General features: G+C 33.8%; 1 protein-coding gene across 1 annotated transcript; it reads left to right on the top strand.

Moving 5' to 3' along the window:
* Positions 1 to 15,116: 15,116 nt before the first annotated feature.
* On the top strand, positions 15,117 to 17,060 carry LOC125584508. The gene is made up of 2 exons (XM_048753092.1): positions 15,117 to 16,877; positions 16,998 to 17,060. Exons 1-2 carry the CDS (start codon positions 15,396 to 15,398, stop codon positions 17,058 to 17,060), a joined length of 1,545 nt encoding a protein of 514 aa, XP_048609049.1. The 5' UTR covers positions 15,117 to 15,395.
* The last annotated feature ends 801 nt before the right edge of the window (positions 17,061 to 17,861 follow it).

Genomic DNA, 17,861 nt, shown 5'->3' on the forward strand with positions numbered 1-17,861 from the left:
TGGGCTTTCCCTCATACCCGTCGAGCTCCCACTTGTCCTTCCAATCAGAGACTGTGTTGCAGAGGCGGACCTTTGCTTTTGCAACAAATTTCGCCTTCACCATCTCGGTGATTCCCAAAGACCAATGCCACTTTTGCTGAAACAAATTAAAATTTTGAAGAAATTACAATTAATAATAATATTTAAAAAAATACATATTTAAAAATGAAAATTTAATTAAATTTAAAAATCTTACCGCAAACATTTTAAACCAAGTGATCTTAACGTGATTTGGAGTCTTGCTCCAGTTCGGATATGCCCCGTCGTAGTAACCCTTAATCGTTTTCGAAACGCTCCGGCCAACACGGTTGTTAGCCCCAAACCTGAAAGGAAAACAATTTAACCGTTAGAAAATAAAAATAATTTAAATTTTAATGTAATAAAAATTTATAACTTACCAATAAGTTTCTGGGGGTTTATCGGGGTCTAGAACATCCAAACCCTCCTGTCCAGGCTGGGCAAGCAAATCCTCCACCGTATATCTCGCGAATGGGGCATATGAAGGCACACGCAGATCCGGATGAACTGCACCTTCTGGGATAGGCTGAGGTGCAGCCGCTGGAGGAGGAGGTGGAGGCATCTGCGGTGGAGGCATCGGTGGAGGAGGACTCCAAGCAACTCTCTGAGAAGGCTGAGAGTCTGGAACTGCGGTGGAGGATGATGGACCGGAAGACGATGGACCGGAAGAAGATGTACCGGAACCATTGTCGCCAAACAAATCTCTATAACTAGGTGCTGCTGATTTTCTTCTAGGAGCCATCTAAAAATAATTAAAATAAATTTAATCAATTATGACATAATTAAAATATTATTCCGTTACCTAACTAATCACCTAAACTAATTCCGTTACCTAACTAATCACCTAAACTAATTCCGCTACCTAACTAATCACCTAAACTAATTTAAAAAAAAAAAAAAAGAGAGAAGAGAGAGTTTACCTTAGAGAGAGCAAAGGAATTTGGGAGGAATGAGCGAGGCAGCCTCGCTCTCGGCGTCTCCTTTTATAGATTAGGATTCGTCGTAAAAGCGACGTAAATTTACGACGAATTTACCAGGCCCGCGTTTTTCCATTTACGACGAATTTACCAGGCCCGCGTTTTTCCATTTACGACGAAATTACCAGGCCCGTGTTTTTCGATTTACGACGAAATTACCAGGCCCGCGTTTTTCCATTTACGACGAAATTACGTCTTCCGTGTTATTTTTACATCGATTTTACGACGCTTAACCCTAAACACCGAGAATGAAATCCCTAAACCCCAAAGTCACATATCATCTAACATCATATCTTATTTCATACTACTTCTTACTCTTTCTTTTAGAAAATTTTACAATAGAGAAATCCAACATTTGATACATATATTACATCACTCTAAATCGTTTTCGTTCTCATCACTATTACATCACTCTAAATCGTTTTCGTTCTCATCACTATCATTACAATCATCATCGTCGCTTCTATCGAACTCGTCTTCACGTGCTTCATCTGTCGCATCTTCGGGAATATCTTCATATTGAAAGTTTTGCGGGTCGATCAAAAGAATTTCATCAGTTGGTTGTTCTGGTACCTCAACTTCAGTGATAGCATCTTCTTCTTGCAAGGGCGGTTCTTCTCCAACGACAATGCATCCACGAGGTGTAATTTTGATAGCAGTTACCCAGTTTATCCCGGAAGTTCGAAGCCGAGGATAAGGAAGGAAGCTAACTTGCTCGGCTTGTGAAGCTAAAATGAAAGGCTCAAATTTGTTGTATCTTCTCCCAAAATTGACATCCACAACACCAAATTTGTTATACCGAATCCCTCGGTTCACAACAGGATCGAACCATTCACATTTGAAGAGGACGCATTTTAGCTTCAATAACTCCGGAAATTCTACTTCAATAATCTCCTGCAATATCCCGTAAAAGTCTGTTTCACCTTTCACACATATTCCGTAGTTACTCGTTGCCCGATGTCTCCCATATTCGTATGTGTGAAAGGTAAATCCTCGTGTGAAATACATTGGTGATGTGGTGACCTTTGCAACTGGACCTTGAACCAATTCGTGAAACCATACGGGATAATAAGGATCGTCATAATCAACCTGCAAAAAGCATATATATATTCTTAAACACTTACTTAATTAATATAATAGTATGAGATATATTACTTGTGATTTTAACCACTTGACAAAGTGCTTATCTTTACGTGTATCCACATCAGTTGCAGATATTCCTGGTATTGCTTCTTCAACTTGAGATACAAACATCCTGCAAATTGAACAAATAATCAAATCATACATAATTAACTTCAATTCATATAATTATCATTCACAAAAATATTTACCTTTCAAAGTAACGGGTCATTGCATCCTCGCTGTTGAGCAGAATATAAGTGTGGGCACTATGTTTATCTTCTTCACATGACCACCATACTTCTTTCGTTTTACCACCAAACCGTCCAATTTTGCAGAAAATGTCAGGAACACCATCAATTGGATATGATGTCGGTACTCCACCATCATCATATCTCCTAGGAACTCTTTTTCTCGTACGAACAGTTGGAGCAAAGTAGTATGATGTGAAGTTAGATGTTTCGGCTGTCAAACTCCCCGCAACTATTGAACCCTCTACCTTTGCAAGATTTCTTGCTTTCCCCTTCAAATGTTTCATCTGTCGCTCATACGGATACATCCATCCGTTGTGAACAGGTCCACGAAGCAATGCTTCATACGGTAGGTGGACAACTAGATGCTCCATGACGTCAAAAAATGAAGGAAGAAATATCTTCTCCAGGTTGCACAATATGATCGGAATGTTCTGATGAAGTTGTTCGATGACTTCTTCTTTGAACGTACGTGTGCTAAGATCTCTGAAAAATGCTCCGATGGCTGTATATTTTAAAAGGAATCAAATTAATAACATTTCATAACATATGTATATATATAAATTTACAATTACCTGCAAGTGCTTCGTGGACATTTGCTGGAAGGAGCTCGGCAAAAGCAAATGGAAGCAGTCGTTGCATAAACACATGATAATCATGACTTTTCATTCCGGAGAACTTTTGACCTCGTTCAATACATCTTGACATATTTGAAACATAACTATCAGGAAACTTAACTTCCGATGCAACCCAGTCAAACAAGGTTGTTTTGGCTGCTGATGACAACCGGAAGATGGGAACATGAACGTTTCCATTGCTCTTGATATGTAACTCACTTCTTGAGCAAATATCAAGTAAGTCAATCCTTGACTTTTTGTTATCTTTTGTCTTCCCAGGGACGTTAAGTAATGTATTCATGATGTTCTAAAAAAAGTTCTTCTCGATATGCATGACATCCAGATTGTGGCGTAAGAGAAGATCCTTCCAATAAGGTAGCTCCCAAAATATACTCTTCTTATGCCAATTGTGAGATACACCATACCCATCAAGCATATTCCCAGGAACATGCCAATTTCCTCCAACCTTAACTGTTTCCTGAGCTCCGTAATAATCAATGTCCGCTTCGATCTGCTTGCCGGTGAGATATGGAGGAGGACTGTCTCTGACAATTTTTTTGTGTCGAAACAATGTCTTATTTCTTCTGTACGGATGGGCAAGTGGAAGAAAGCGACGATGACAATCAAACCAATAACTCTTCCTACCATTCTTCAGTTGAAAAGCATCCGTGGATCCAAGACAATACAGACAAGATAATCTTCCATGTGTTGTCCAGCCAGACAACATCCCATAAGCAGGGAAATCACTTATCGGCCACATCAGAACTGCTCGCATCGTAAAATTGTTTTTCAAGGAACAATCGTACGTCCTCACCCCTTCTGACCACAATTGCTTTAGCTCTTCTATCAACGGTTGAAGAAAAACATCAAGAGACCGTTTTGGATGCTTCGGCCATGGGATTAATATGGTCAAAAATAGAAATTCTTGTTCCATGCACATATCCGGCGGTAAATTATACGGCGTAAGAATGACTGGCCACAAAGAATATTGTCTACCAGACATTCCAAATGGACTAAATCCATCGGTGCATAACCCAAGATAGACATTCCGAATATTTGTAGCAAAATCTCCGTGTACCTTGTTGAAATGTTTCCACGCTCTTGCGTCTGATGGATGTGCAACCTCACCATCTCTCTGGACATGTTCGGCATGCCACCTCATCGACGCAGCAGTCCTCTCAGATTGATATAATCTTTTCAATCTGTCTGTAATTGGTAGGTACCACATCCTTTGGTACGGTACCCTATTCCTCCCACGGCCTTGCAGTTTGAATCGTGGTTTTTTGCAGAATCGACACTCTTCTAACTTGTCATCTTCCTTCCAGTAGATCATGCAGTTGTCGACGCAAACATCAATCATCTCCGAGGGTAACCCAAGACTATAAACCAATTTCTGAATCTCATAATAAGATTCAGCAGACACGTTGTCTTCTGGCAAATACTCTTTAAACAACTCCGCCCATGCATCCATGCAATTCTCAGGTAAATTATGATCCGTTCTCTACAACCAGTGTAGATTGGTTGATTTGCAGCATCTAGCATTTCATAAAACCTTTTTGCATCCAAATTAGGTTCTTCTACATTTCCAGTTCCATCAGCTATTGTTGTAGTTGTTTCTAAAAATGCATCACTAATCATATCTTGAACCCTATCATGATCTACCATCTGCTCCTCTTGATGATAATTATATTCATTATGCACATGATTCGGTTCTTCATTATGATGAGCATCCTCAAAATTAGCATCCTCAAAATTAGCATTACTACTACTAGCTTCATTTCCCCCATAACCCTCTCCATGTTGATACCAAATGCAGTACTGTGGTGTAAATCCTCTGTTTACTAAATGATTCCATACAGTTTCACTACGTGCAAATTTCGAATTCTTGCATTTTGAACAGGGGCAGAACATCTTACCGCTTTCCTGCGTGATCGGTGTACAGCCCGCCTGGTGCATGAATGTCTCTAGCCCGTTCAGAAATGCATTCGTCACTCTCCCGTCGGAATCTTTGTGCAAATACATCCAACTTCGCAACTCGTAAATACTACCGCCACCGACCATTTTTCTTCTATTTTTTTAAAAAATTTTTTTTTTTCCGTTTGGGTCTTGTGAGGAAGAGAGTTGTGTGTTGTGTGTTGTGAGGAAGAGAGCTGTGGGAAATGACATATATATAGAGAAATTTTCGAGTTGGGTAGTTGAAATATAACAACGATTTTACAAGGAAACTTTTACATGGATTTTACATGGTTTTTTACAACGACTTTACAACGAACTTCGATAAGTTTTTCACCTAAATATAACGGTAACATGATTCGTTGTAATGTCGATGTAAAGTTTTCTTTTCGACGTACATGCGTCGTAATATTACATGGCGTTTACGACGAAATATGGTTTCGTTGGTTTCGTCGTAATTGCGTTGTTAACCCACCATTTACTATTTCTAAGACGACGATAAGGAACCTGTGTCGTTCGTCTGTCTGCCAATTCAGTGGAACGACAAGGAGAAAGTGGACGAAAGTGCAGCTGGTTTGTACTTGAGAGGAACCTTTGACGATGGTCGGAGGTTCCACTCAAGTATAAACCAACTGCACTTCCCTCCACTTTCTCCTTGTCGCTCCACTGAATTGGCAGACAGACGAATGACTCATGTTCCTTATCGTCATCTTCGAAATAGTAATTGGTGGCTGAATGAGGAGCAGAGTCTAAACGCCATCAGGTTCGAGAGGAAGAGAGTTGTGTGTTGTGAGGAAGAGAGTTGTGTGTTGTGAGGAAGAGAGTTGTGGGAAATGACATATATATAGAGAAATATGGTAAGTTTTACATGGATTTTACATGGAAAATTTGCAACGAGTTTACAACAAATTTAGGTAAGTTAAAGCACTTTCAATACACGTTTTCACCTTTATATAACGATAACATGATTCGTTGTAATGTCGATGTAACGTTTACAACTATTTCGCATTCCACGTACTTTTGTCGTAAACTTACATTGACTTTACGACAAATCCTTTCGTCGTAAATTACCATGGAGTTTACGACGAAATAATGTCTCGTCGTAATTGCGTTGTAAAGTTGATGTAAATTTACGAGGAAATAATTTCGTCGTAAAACGCCGTTGTTACTGCTATGTTTTCTTGTAGTGATCTAACATAGTCTTTTACACATAGTAATATTTTGAATGCATTATTATTCACTTCATTAAGCGAGGAAAAAGTCAAAACAAATAATAATATGAAATGCACATATTTTTGAACTTATATAAATAACCAAACATAAAAAAAATCAAAATGCTACTGGTCGTGATTAAATTAGTGGATATGTTATCCATGTATGTTTTAAAATCTATATATGAACTTACAAAATATATTCAAGGTATTATGTATATTTTCAATACAAACCAAATCCCTATAAAATGAACCATATAATATATACTTATTTGACTCTCACCATTTTCATGTACTTTCTTGAATCTATGTATTTGTTCAAATACATATTTTCTAGAGATTTTTATCATATTTTCAGTATAAATCAAACCCTATACCCTAAACTATATTCCATAAACTTCTAAACCATATATCCTAAACTTTATTTCATATATTTCTAAACTATAATCTCATTTTATATACATTTACTTTATATGACAAATCAAATAGTTTATTTAGTTTTATGTATTATTATAAACCATGAGAAGTTAATCAACTTTTTGAAAAGTGTTATCAGATATTTCCGGGATTTTATAAGGACAAATCAAATAGTTTATTTAGTTTTATGCATTACTAAAGAGTACGAGAAGTTTAATGATTTTTTTAAAAAAGTGTTATCAGGTTTTTATGGGTTTTACCGGAGGGTAATTGGTGTCGGTTCATATGTTAATTAACAATTTTTTAATTTATCTGATCTTTAATTAACATGTTTTCATTAAATCTGAATTTTGTGGAAACATATCAGTTGGTAAGAACCTTTGATAGAATGCTACATGAAAAACATAAGTCAGTCCATATTATATACATCAAGGGTTTATCGGTTCAACCGCGAGTCTGGATCAGATATAAATCACTCGATATATTTCAATTTGTCTGTTTATTATATGTGTACCCCCAATAAAAAGGAGTTAAATAATTTGTAAAAACATAATGCTTTCTTCGCACCATTTAAATGTAGATGCACTATCAATCCCCAACAGTCGGCTTCGGTTTGGGTATTTGGGTTTTTAGTGTTTTGGTTCTAGAAATTTAGGAGCCATTCATGTATTTACAAAATTTGGTTTGGTTTAATTCAGTTGGGTTATTGAGGTTTTGGTTCGGTTTGGTAGTAAACTTAGGAACCGACTAATATCCAAAAAATGTGGATCCACTTCAGTTCTGCTTCGATTCTGTTTTTTTCAGGTAATTTCAGATTTATAGATAAAATATTAGATCTTTTGGGTTTTCAGTTTAAATATCAGATCATTCGGTTTTTTGAATAATTCAATTTTTCATGTAATTTGGTTTGTAAATAGTAGTTTGAGGATATTTGGTTATTTGGAAACTACATAACATTATTAATTTTAGGTATATAATTTTTATTTAAAAATTTATGTACGTATTTGGTTTTCAGTTCAGTTTTAGATTTTTGGCTCCATAGATATAGGATATGATCATTTATTTATGAAATGCGTTTCAATTTTGATTTCGTGTATTCGAGTTTGATGTGGTTTAGTTCATGGTTCCATATAAATGTGCCTAGACCTATACACTATTTTATATAGAAATTAATTTAAAATATTTTTTTAATTTGAAAAATAAACCCGTGCTTTTAAGCGCGGGTCAAAATCTAGTATCTATACTATTAAAAAGGAAGGAATCCTAAAAATCTAATATAAACCCTTCATTAGACTAACTTTTTTTTTCTCTTTCCTTATCTTTCTCTAAATATATCATAATAAATGATTTTATTTATCATTTGATTTTTTGCCTTTTAATAAACCTAATTTTAATAGATCCAATATATAAAAGATCCAATATATAATTGAAATCGACCAGTTATGATTTGTGCTCAGTTTGGTTTACTTAATTTCAAAACTAAATATATTTTAACACGTTCTTCTATCTTATGCCATTTACAGACATCGTCACATTATAATATCGAAAACATAAATTCATATATACTGCTATATACCATATAATAAAAACTCATGTGTATTTGTATCATGTGTATTTATATCATACTCTTATTCAAAGTATAAAAGTTTAATAACTTTGAAAGGGAACCATGATCACGATAATAAATTTTTCATTCTCATATCTATTTTATGGTATAACACATTTTGTTCAAATGTGTGATAACATTGTTCTATTTTTTTATGAAAAACTAAATCGTAACTATTTTAATTTCAAAATTCATAAATGTAACTTTAGATAATCACTAAAAATCTTATTAATTAAAATACATAACATAAATACAATGCATTACCTTATATGACAAATCAAATAGTTTATTTAGTTTTATGTACTATTGTAAAATATACGAGAAGTTAAATCAATTTATAAGAACATATTAAGTTTTTTTTTTCTGGGTTTTGACCGGGTCAGCCAGTGTCGGTTCTCGGTTTAGTGGAATTTTATTGGGTTTTATCATAAATTTAATCAATAAATTTTCATAAATCTGAATTTTGTGAAAATATATCAGTTGGTAGAACATCTAATAGAATTCTATATAAAGAACATAAGCATATCCGAATTATATTGGATTTACCGGTTTGACCGCGGGCCTAGATCGGATCTGAGAACATTGCTTATATTTTGAATAAAAATTATTTGGATAATTTTTTTTGGTAATTTGTTTATAAATAGTTTTTTTTTAATATTTGGTTATTTAGAAATTAAATATAATATATTTGTAGGTAAATAATTTATATTTTAAAACTTCAGATACTCATTCTGTTCTCGGTTCAATTTCAATGTTTTGTTCCATAGATATAGGATCTGATCGGTTATTCATGAAATTCGGTTCATTTTTTATTTCATTTTTTCAGTTTGGTTCCTCGACTCCGAATAAGTATTCCCAGACTTATATACTATCTTATACTCCTTCTGTTTCATTTTAATTGTCGAGGTTTATGCACACAGATTATTAAAAAAAATATGATTTTGTATATTTCTAAAATAAAAACATAATTACATATACACCTAAATATATTTCAACCAATAGAAAAAAAACATAAAAATTTTGTTAATAAATTTTGCATTGAAATTCTAAAATGAGACTTATTTTGAAACAAAAATTTTACTCTAGAACGACAATTAAATTGAAAAAAGGGAATATAGCATTCATTTTAATTTTTTTATTTAAGTCCAAAAATAAAACCTCGCTTTCTAAGCGCGGATCAAAATCTAGTTTCTTGTTAAATTTGAAAAAAACATACATTTTTTCACTCCTACTATTTTATTTCGAGTTTTTCTTAGGTTCAGTCCCAAAGGTGTCTGTAAGTTTACCGGCCAATTATAATTTGCCACTTCACATTCATTTTTTGAAAATAAGAAGAAAAATAGTAACTATCGCCAAAAAAAAAGAAAAAAAAATGTCGTTAAGGCCATTGGGTTATTGTAATTTTTGTTTTGTGAATCCTCTTGAACTTAGATAAGAGGAACCAGCTCCCAAGTAATCTTTAGGTAATGAATGTTATGAGTAGAACAACAAAAACGCATGGCGGAACAGAAATCAGGGTACCATTCATCTCTAATAACTATCCAAAACAATGTGATTTAAAATTTAAAAATAATAAAAAATAAACAGGGAGTGCGTTTTAAAATACGTACCTGAACCACAAAAGTAGGAAAATAGGTGTGGTTTGTTAAGTGGTTGAGTGGTTTAATTTTTTTTTCTTCTTTCAGAAATTTTCTACGTATATAAATAGATATGAAAGAGGAAAATTTGCAGACACAACTTCAAAGCAACGAGCAAAGGTATGTCAATATATCTGGGGTTTTCTTTATTTCAGTTTATTTTTTTATTTAATTTCACGAACACTTTTTTTGTCATTTCATTTTGTTTTTGCAGGTGCACCTTGAAATCACATTTGAATTTTGGAAAGGTACACCCATGAATCTTAAACGTATTTCAATTTTTTCACATTTTTAGTTTATAAATATTAATAATTAAGGTTAAAATATATATTTTAATCTTATTTTCATATATGAAACAAAAACTGTTATTTAAAAAAATAATAATACAATATAAACTACTATATATTTATATATCAAAACTTAATTATTTAAGCTAAATTATTATAGAAATTTTTAATTGCGTAAAATATATTATATTAATTTTTAATGTTAATTTTCTAGTTGGTGGTTGTTTTCTCAAAGTACTTTTTTAAAACATTTATATTAAGTTCATCAATTTCTACATGGAAGCAATGAATTGCTTACACCATTTCAAGTTTGTGCGCATGATTTTTTTTTTCATTTCAAATTTTTCTTTTTAGATTTAATTTTCATTAACTTAATATTTGTATAAAATATATTTAGTCTAATTTTTGTTTATAAAACTGAAAAGAAATATAAAATATATGGAATATACGTAATATAAATTGGACCATTTGAAAGTACGTGTGTAAGAAAATTTGTTCATTTCAGTTTTTTTTTCATTTCATTTTTTTAACTTATTAAATATAAAGTTCTATTAAAATATATTTAATATAATTTGCATTTATAAAAATAGAATATTATTATTTTAGAAATATAAATATATGCAATATACATAATATAAACTAATATATATGTAAAGATTTATTTATTGAAGTTAAAAATGTAAGAACAATTTTAGTTGTGTAGAATATATAATGCAAATTAATGATAATTTTTGTTATTAATTATTTTTTATTGTTTAACAAACCCTAGATTCTTATGTGTTAAGAGAACTATATATGTTTATGAGTTAATTTATCATAAGAAGTATTGTTAAAAACATGATAGTGTTTACATAAAAATATTTTTATTGTAGATAATGCTTGATAAGTAACCATATTGAAACACATAATTTTAAAATAAATAAAATAAAATATAGATTCTAATACTAATACAATTAGGATAAACAAAATGATTATGTAATTATGATTTAGTTTTTAAAATTTTACTAATAGTTTTGTATAATAATGCAGAATGCCATCTAATCATCGAGGCAGTGCAAGTTCTTCCAGACAAAGAGGCCGAAATGTTTCTAATGAAACTAGAACAAGAGTAAGTTTTTGTTCTAAATATTATTAATTTTATATATGCAAAAATAATAGCTAAAACATATATATTATAATTTATAGAGCACAGACAGATTCAAATGGACATATGAACAAGAGAAAAAACTCATTGAATTGTTTGATCATGCAATCTCTATGAACAAGTATACTCTGACTCATGGCAGAGATTATATCATTGAACAATTCAATCTTGCATTTAACATGAATATAACTTACGGGTTTTTCAAAAATAAGCTCGACGAGTTCAAAAAATCATACAAGATGTTGAAGTTTCTGATGAAATCCACCGGTATTTCGCTTGATCCTGATATGTATCATTAAACATCATGGCAATATGTGACTTCAATATGTTATTCACTTATATTTGGAATGAAGCTCCAAGATTATGTCACGACACAGCTGTTCTAACCATGGCAAAAGAAAGTGATTCTGAGTTTCCTATGCCTCCACTTAACAAGTAATTTCTTGTCGATTCCGGCTATCCCAATAAACAAGGGTTTCTAGCTCCCTATAGGTCATCACATAATAGAGTTGTGAGGTATTATATGTCACAATTTAACTATGGTCCCCCTCCAAGAAATAAAGAAGAACTCTTCAATCGGCATCATGCTTCTTTACGTTCCGTAATCCAGAGGACTTTTGGGGTTTGGAAGAAAAAATGGATGATTCTTTCTGATTTTCCAAGATATGATATTGATATATAAAAAAGAGTGATAATGACTACTATGGGACTACATAATTTTATCAAAATTTTAAATTTTGCAGATGCAGATTTTGCTGAAGTGATGATAGAGACGGGAATAAACGACACAAACTCGGAGAACAATTTAGACGACACGGAAGCATTAACTGCTACAAATGCAATAGATGGATAATATATGGCTCGAATAAGGGATGATATTGCAAATATGTTGTGGGAAAATTTAAATTCTTGATTGTATATTTGTCTATGTGGTGTAATAAGAAGAATTTAAATTTTATATATTTATTAATAATAATTATATATTTTGTTTTATTAAAATATATTTAAATTTAAATTTTATCCGCACCACTTATTCTACTTTTATCATTCCACTCTTGTTTCTGTACCGCACTTGCTTTTTGTTACCATTCACATTTTATTTTGTACCGCTTTTTTTGTTTAACCGCTAATAATCCGCAGTTTAAAAAACCCAGTCTTGATTGCAGATGCAGATTTTGCTGAAGTGATGATAGAGACGGGAATAAACGACACAAACTCGGAGAACAATTTAGACGACACGGAAGCATTAACTGCTACAAATGCAATAGATGGATAATATATGGCTCGAATAAGGGATGATATTGCAAATATGTTGTGGGAAAATTTAAATTCTTGATTGTATATTTGTCTATGTGGTGTAATAAGAAGAATTTAAATTTTATATATTTATTAATAATAATTATATATTTTGTTTTATTAAAATATATTTAAATTTAAATTTTATCTGCACCACTTATTCTACTTTTATCATTCCACTCTTGTTTCTGTACCGCACTTGCTTTTTGTTACCATTCACATTTTATTTTGTACCGCTTTTTTTTGTTTAACCGCTAATAATCCGCAGTTTAAAAAACCGCAGTCAAACCGTACCGCACTATCCAATCCGCTTGTCCCGCACCGCTCAATCCGCTGTTACCATTCAAAGCCTTTAGTGTGATACACGGTTCGATCTACATTTTGCATCGGTAAGTTGCACTACTCTTTTATCATTTTTTTCAATTTTTTTAGTTGATGTTTTTGGATCACGTCAAGTCGTTAAAGAGACATAATTAACATCAATTTTTATTATTGTTTGTTATATATCTCACCATAAAGTCGTAAGTTTAGAGTTCTCAGATTTTGTAAATGGATTCGGCAAATATGATTTTGATTTCAGTTCTAACAGATACGACCTTGGATCCGTAGGTTATGTTTCTCTGGTTTGCATATTCTTCATTTCCTCTTCTTTATTATTTATCCTGGTTTGGTTATAGAATTTTATATTAATTTGATGTTATGTGTTTTTCAATATATTGTTTATTTAGGTTAAGTCTATTCTTTAATTGAAAGATGTGGTTGGCTCAAGAAAACATAGTAAATACAGTAATTTTAAGGTTACATCTGTTTTATAATATAAATATTAAAATATTAAAATGGTTATTGCAGATTGCAATGGAGAATAATCAATTAAGTGGTAAAAAACTGTTTTTGTGGTTAGTGTTGATCTAACTTACAAGTCTCAGGTGATTCGACTTGATAAATCAAAAGTCGGTTGAGTTTTTTCTGAGAAAGATGCACGACACTTCACTCAGTGAATTTGAGGAAGCATATAAAATAGCCAACAAAGAGGACAACTTGAAACTCAAAATGTTGATACTTTAGAAACAAAGAAAAAAAGAGAATGAGAAGAATGATGAACTTTGTATTGGAATGTAGTTTAGTTATGAAGAGACTGCGCATATAGCTTATAGTAAGTATGCATGCAATCATAGTTTCAACGTTAGGAAACAAGGTCGAAAAGAAAAGAAGATAAAAGGTAGCAATCATAGTATTTTTCTTATTTAAAAAAAAAATTGAATATTATATAACAAATTATAATTGACTGGTGATCCCAAAAAAAAATTCTTTTATTTCTATAAGTTCATTTTCTGTATGTTTTTTGTTGGTCTAGTGGAAACCTTTGTGATTTTGTTGTTTCACTTTTTTTTTTTTCCTTATTGTTTTGGAAAATAAAAAGAGAAAACAAAAGAAAAGCGGATACAAGAGCTCTCTCTCTGCTCTTTAGAGAGAGGAAATTTTCTCTTTTCTTCTTATCTATAAAAAATCTTTCAGAGGAAAGAGATGAAATTTAGAGAGAGAGATAGTTCTTCATCTTTTGTCGGAAGGAATCAACGGGACGGTTGATGAGTATCTTCATTGATTCACCGGATTCTCATCGGCTCATGACTCCCGGTTGTCGGACTTCGACTCTGGAAACTGGCGGCTTGTTTAGCACCATGTTTGTCGGCACCATCACTAGCAAATCATCGTGGCTCTCTGATGATTTTTTCTAGTTCTTACCGGATTTATATTTGAGTTTGTCTGTTTATTTCTTTTCTTTTCTTTTCTTTTCTTTTAATTTGATTTTGATTCTCTGTTTTCTTTTAATTTCAATTGTGTTACGTTTATCAATTTACATAGCTTTATCCTTATTCCCCTTTTATGGGTTCTTCATCTTCAGGCTTATTTCTATCATTAAAGATGATCTGAATTAGATGGATTTAAGCTATCTCTAATGTTATCATGTTCATGATACAACTGGATTCAAGCTTTGCATCGATGGTTCGGCTATGGCTCAACCGTTCTGGAATTTGTTATCCAATTCGCCTTGGTCCCTGTCGATTTCCAGGAATATCATAGTGTCGGCAGCCGGTGGAGGAAGAAAAATGTCACATATGCTGTGTGTCTTTACTTTCGTAACAGTGGACATGATGTAGTTTTGAACTTTGTCTTTTTTCTTTTTAGGTTTTATAGTTTGGGCTTTTTATGCCTCTTTTGTGAATGTGTGTTTAATTTAGCTCTTCATGGGCCATTTAATAAAACGAGATGCCGAAAAAAAAAATCTGTCTTTCCAATTTCTCCTAGCCTATTATAGAGTGAAAGGATCTGTCGTCATTTCCTCATTTTCATTCCAGAATCTTCTTATCAAACCATGGCACAAAATCTGGTCGGCTTAACCGAGAAACTAAGCTTGTCTTCGAACAAGATTGTTAATAGAGTGTGTATATACTTAGTTATAAGTTAATGACGTGTAGTCAGCTCAGTTAGCTTATCTTAATCATACATGTATATAAGGAACACATGTACATTCATTAAAGTTAATGAAGATATTTTACATTTCATCTATTATGGTATCAGAGCGGTGAGCAAAACGCTCCACCGTAACCGTATCTTCATTCCGTCGTAACTGAATCTCCGATCTTCGTTTTTCCGATCAATCTTCACCTTCATCATCATTGATTCCGATCTCTGGAATCTCCATCGCTTCCGCACTCATCATCTTCCATCACATCTCTTCGAGCTCTCTCGTCTTCCTGCATAACTCCGATCAGTCTTCTCCAGCTCCGGTTATATTCATATCGAAGCTCCGATTGATCATCCATGGGGAAACGAAAGTGTAACTCGAAGTATCGCACCTCCACTCCATCTCAGGCTGAGGATGACCTCACTTCTCCTCGTAACAATCATCGCAACGCAGATCTCTCTCCCGAAGGCTCTGGATCTTCGAATCGAGCTGCTGATCTTCGTCCTCTCAATCCAGCTCCGGCTCAATCTCGTCCTTTTGAGGTATCGGATTCTCCCGATAATCTTCATAGTCCGTATCACTTGCTGAACTCAGATCATCCTGGTTTAGTCCTTGTATCGGAATCTTTAGACGGATCTAACTATGGAACTTGGATTGTTGCGATGACCACTAGTTTAGAAGCTAAGAACAAACTCGGATTTGTTGATGGCTCAATCCCTAAACCGGAACTATCAGATCCATACTACAAGATCTGGTGTAGAATCAATAGTATGCTGAAATCTTGGTTGCTCAACAGCGTTACTAAGAAGATTTACACTAGCATCTTGTACTTCTCTATGGCTGCTGATATGTGGAAGGATCTTCATACTCGCTTTCACAAGTCTAATCTCCCTAGATTGTACAAGCTTCGTCACCAACCCTCTCTGCGTCAAGGTACTATGGATTTATCCTCTTATCATACTCAGACGCAGACGTATTGGGAAGAATTGTCCAGTATTCAAGCTCCTGCGACTACAGTTGAAGAGCTATTGGCTCAGAGGGAAACAAATCGAGTTATTGACTTCCTCATGGGGCTTAATGAAAGCTATGATCATGTTCGAAGTCAGATTCTCATGAAGAAAACTTTGCCATCTCTCTCTGAAGTTTTTAATATTCTGGACAATGAAGATTCTCAACGCTCTGCTCGCATTTCTCCTTCAAGTGGTGTTGAGTTATCAGCTTTTCAAGTCTCAGGCAATCAAGGAAACTCTCAGTATCAGAAAGGAAGACCTGTTTGTACTCACTGTGGTGCTTTTGGACACGTTGTGGATCGTTGCTATAAGAAGCACGGTTTCCCTCCTGGTTTCAAATCAAAGTTTCAGAAGCCACACAACGGTCAGCAAACTGCATCTGCGAACATGGTTGCTATTCCCGATACATCTGAGATGATTTCTCAATCTCAGCAGTCTGTGACTCCTGTTGGAAGCCAGATAAATGCTACTTCTCCCGTTGCTCTCACTCCAGATCAGATGCAACAGTTCATTGCCTTCTTTAGTACTCAACTTCACAATCACAGCATTACTCCACACACCCCTTCGCAAGAGGGTTTCGTTGCCTCCACTTCAGCTGTATCATCAACTCCAAAAGAGTCTGGTACATTCCTTTCTCTTTATCAACCTACTCCTTTTTGCATGTCTTTCGTGCTTGCCTCTGGAGATGCTCCACTTCCTGATGACTCTTGGATAATCGATTCAGGCGCAACTCATCATGTTTCACATTCATCCTCTCTTTTTTCCCAACTAACTCCCCTTTCTGACACTTTGTCACTCTTCCTTCTGGACGATCAGAGAGCATTGTTGGTATAGGTTCTGTTTGCTTGAGTGATAATGTGATTTTAAAGAATGTGTTGTTTGTGCCTGCTTTTCGTTTTAATCTTTGAGTGTGAGTTCTTTCACTTCTGAAGTTGAATCAATGATTAGCTTTACTTCTACTTCATGCTTCATACAGGATCTTACACGGGAATTGATGATTGGCAAGGGTAGACGCATCTCAAATCTATATGTCTTGGAGTCTGGTTCTTTAATTTCTGCTCATACTTTCTCAGGTAACAATAAGATAGCTTGTTCAGTCACTGTTGATATTGAAACTTGGCATGCTCGCCTAGGTCATCCTGCTTTTCCTAAAATTGATTCATTGTCTAGTCTTTTACATTTGAAAAACACAAAATCTAAAGAAAATCATCATTGTCATGTTTGTCATTTAGCTAAACAAAAACGTTTAATGTTTCCTGTCTCTAATACAACCAGTGTTGCTCCATTTGATCTATTGCATATTGATGTTTGGGGTCCGTTCTCTGTTCCCACTTCTGAAGGTTTTCGATATTTTTTAACCATCGTTGATGATCACAGTAGAGCAACTTGGGTCTATCTCATGAAATTGAAATCTGATGTCTTGTTTGTGTTTCCAAATTTCCTAACCATGATTGAAAACCAATATTCAACTAGAGTCAAGTCTGTTAGGTCTGACAATGCTCCTGAACTTTCTTTCACTGATCTCTACAAACAAAAGGGTATTGTTTCTTTCCATTCTTGTCCAGAAACACCTGAACAAAACTCGGTTGTAGAGAGAAAACATCAGCACATTCTCATGTTGCTAGAGCTTTAATGTTTCAATCTCATATTCCTCTTCCTTTTTGGGGAGATTGCATTCTTACTGCAGTCTTTCTCATAAATCGCCTTCCTTATCCTAATCTTGATCACAAATCTCCTTATCAAATCCTTACCTCAAAAATCCCTACTTATGATCATTTGAAAACCTTTGGATGTCTTTGCTATAAGAGTACC

This window comes from Brassica napus, chromosome A2 (assembly GCF_020379485.1).
Source record: "Brassica napus cultivar Da-Ae chromosome A2, Da-Ae, whole genome shotgun sequence".
NCBI lineage: Eukaryota > Viridiplantae > Streptophyta > Magnoliopsida > Brassicales > Brassicaceae > Brassica > Brassica napus.

What these genes read in the sequence shown, in the direction of transcription:
- LOC125584508 (XM_048753092.1), top strand. Translation starts at nt 15,396, where the DNA reads ATGGGGAAACGAAAGTGTAACTCGAAGTATCGCACCTCCACTCCATCT. An exon ending in ACGATCAGAGAGCATTGTTG is followed by an intron (nt 16,878 to 16,997) that starts GTATAGGTTCTG and finishes ATCAATGATTAG; the next exon opens with CTTTACTTCTACTTCATGCT.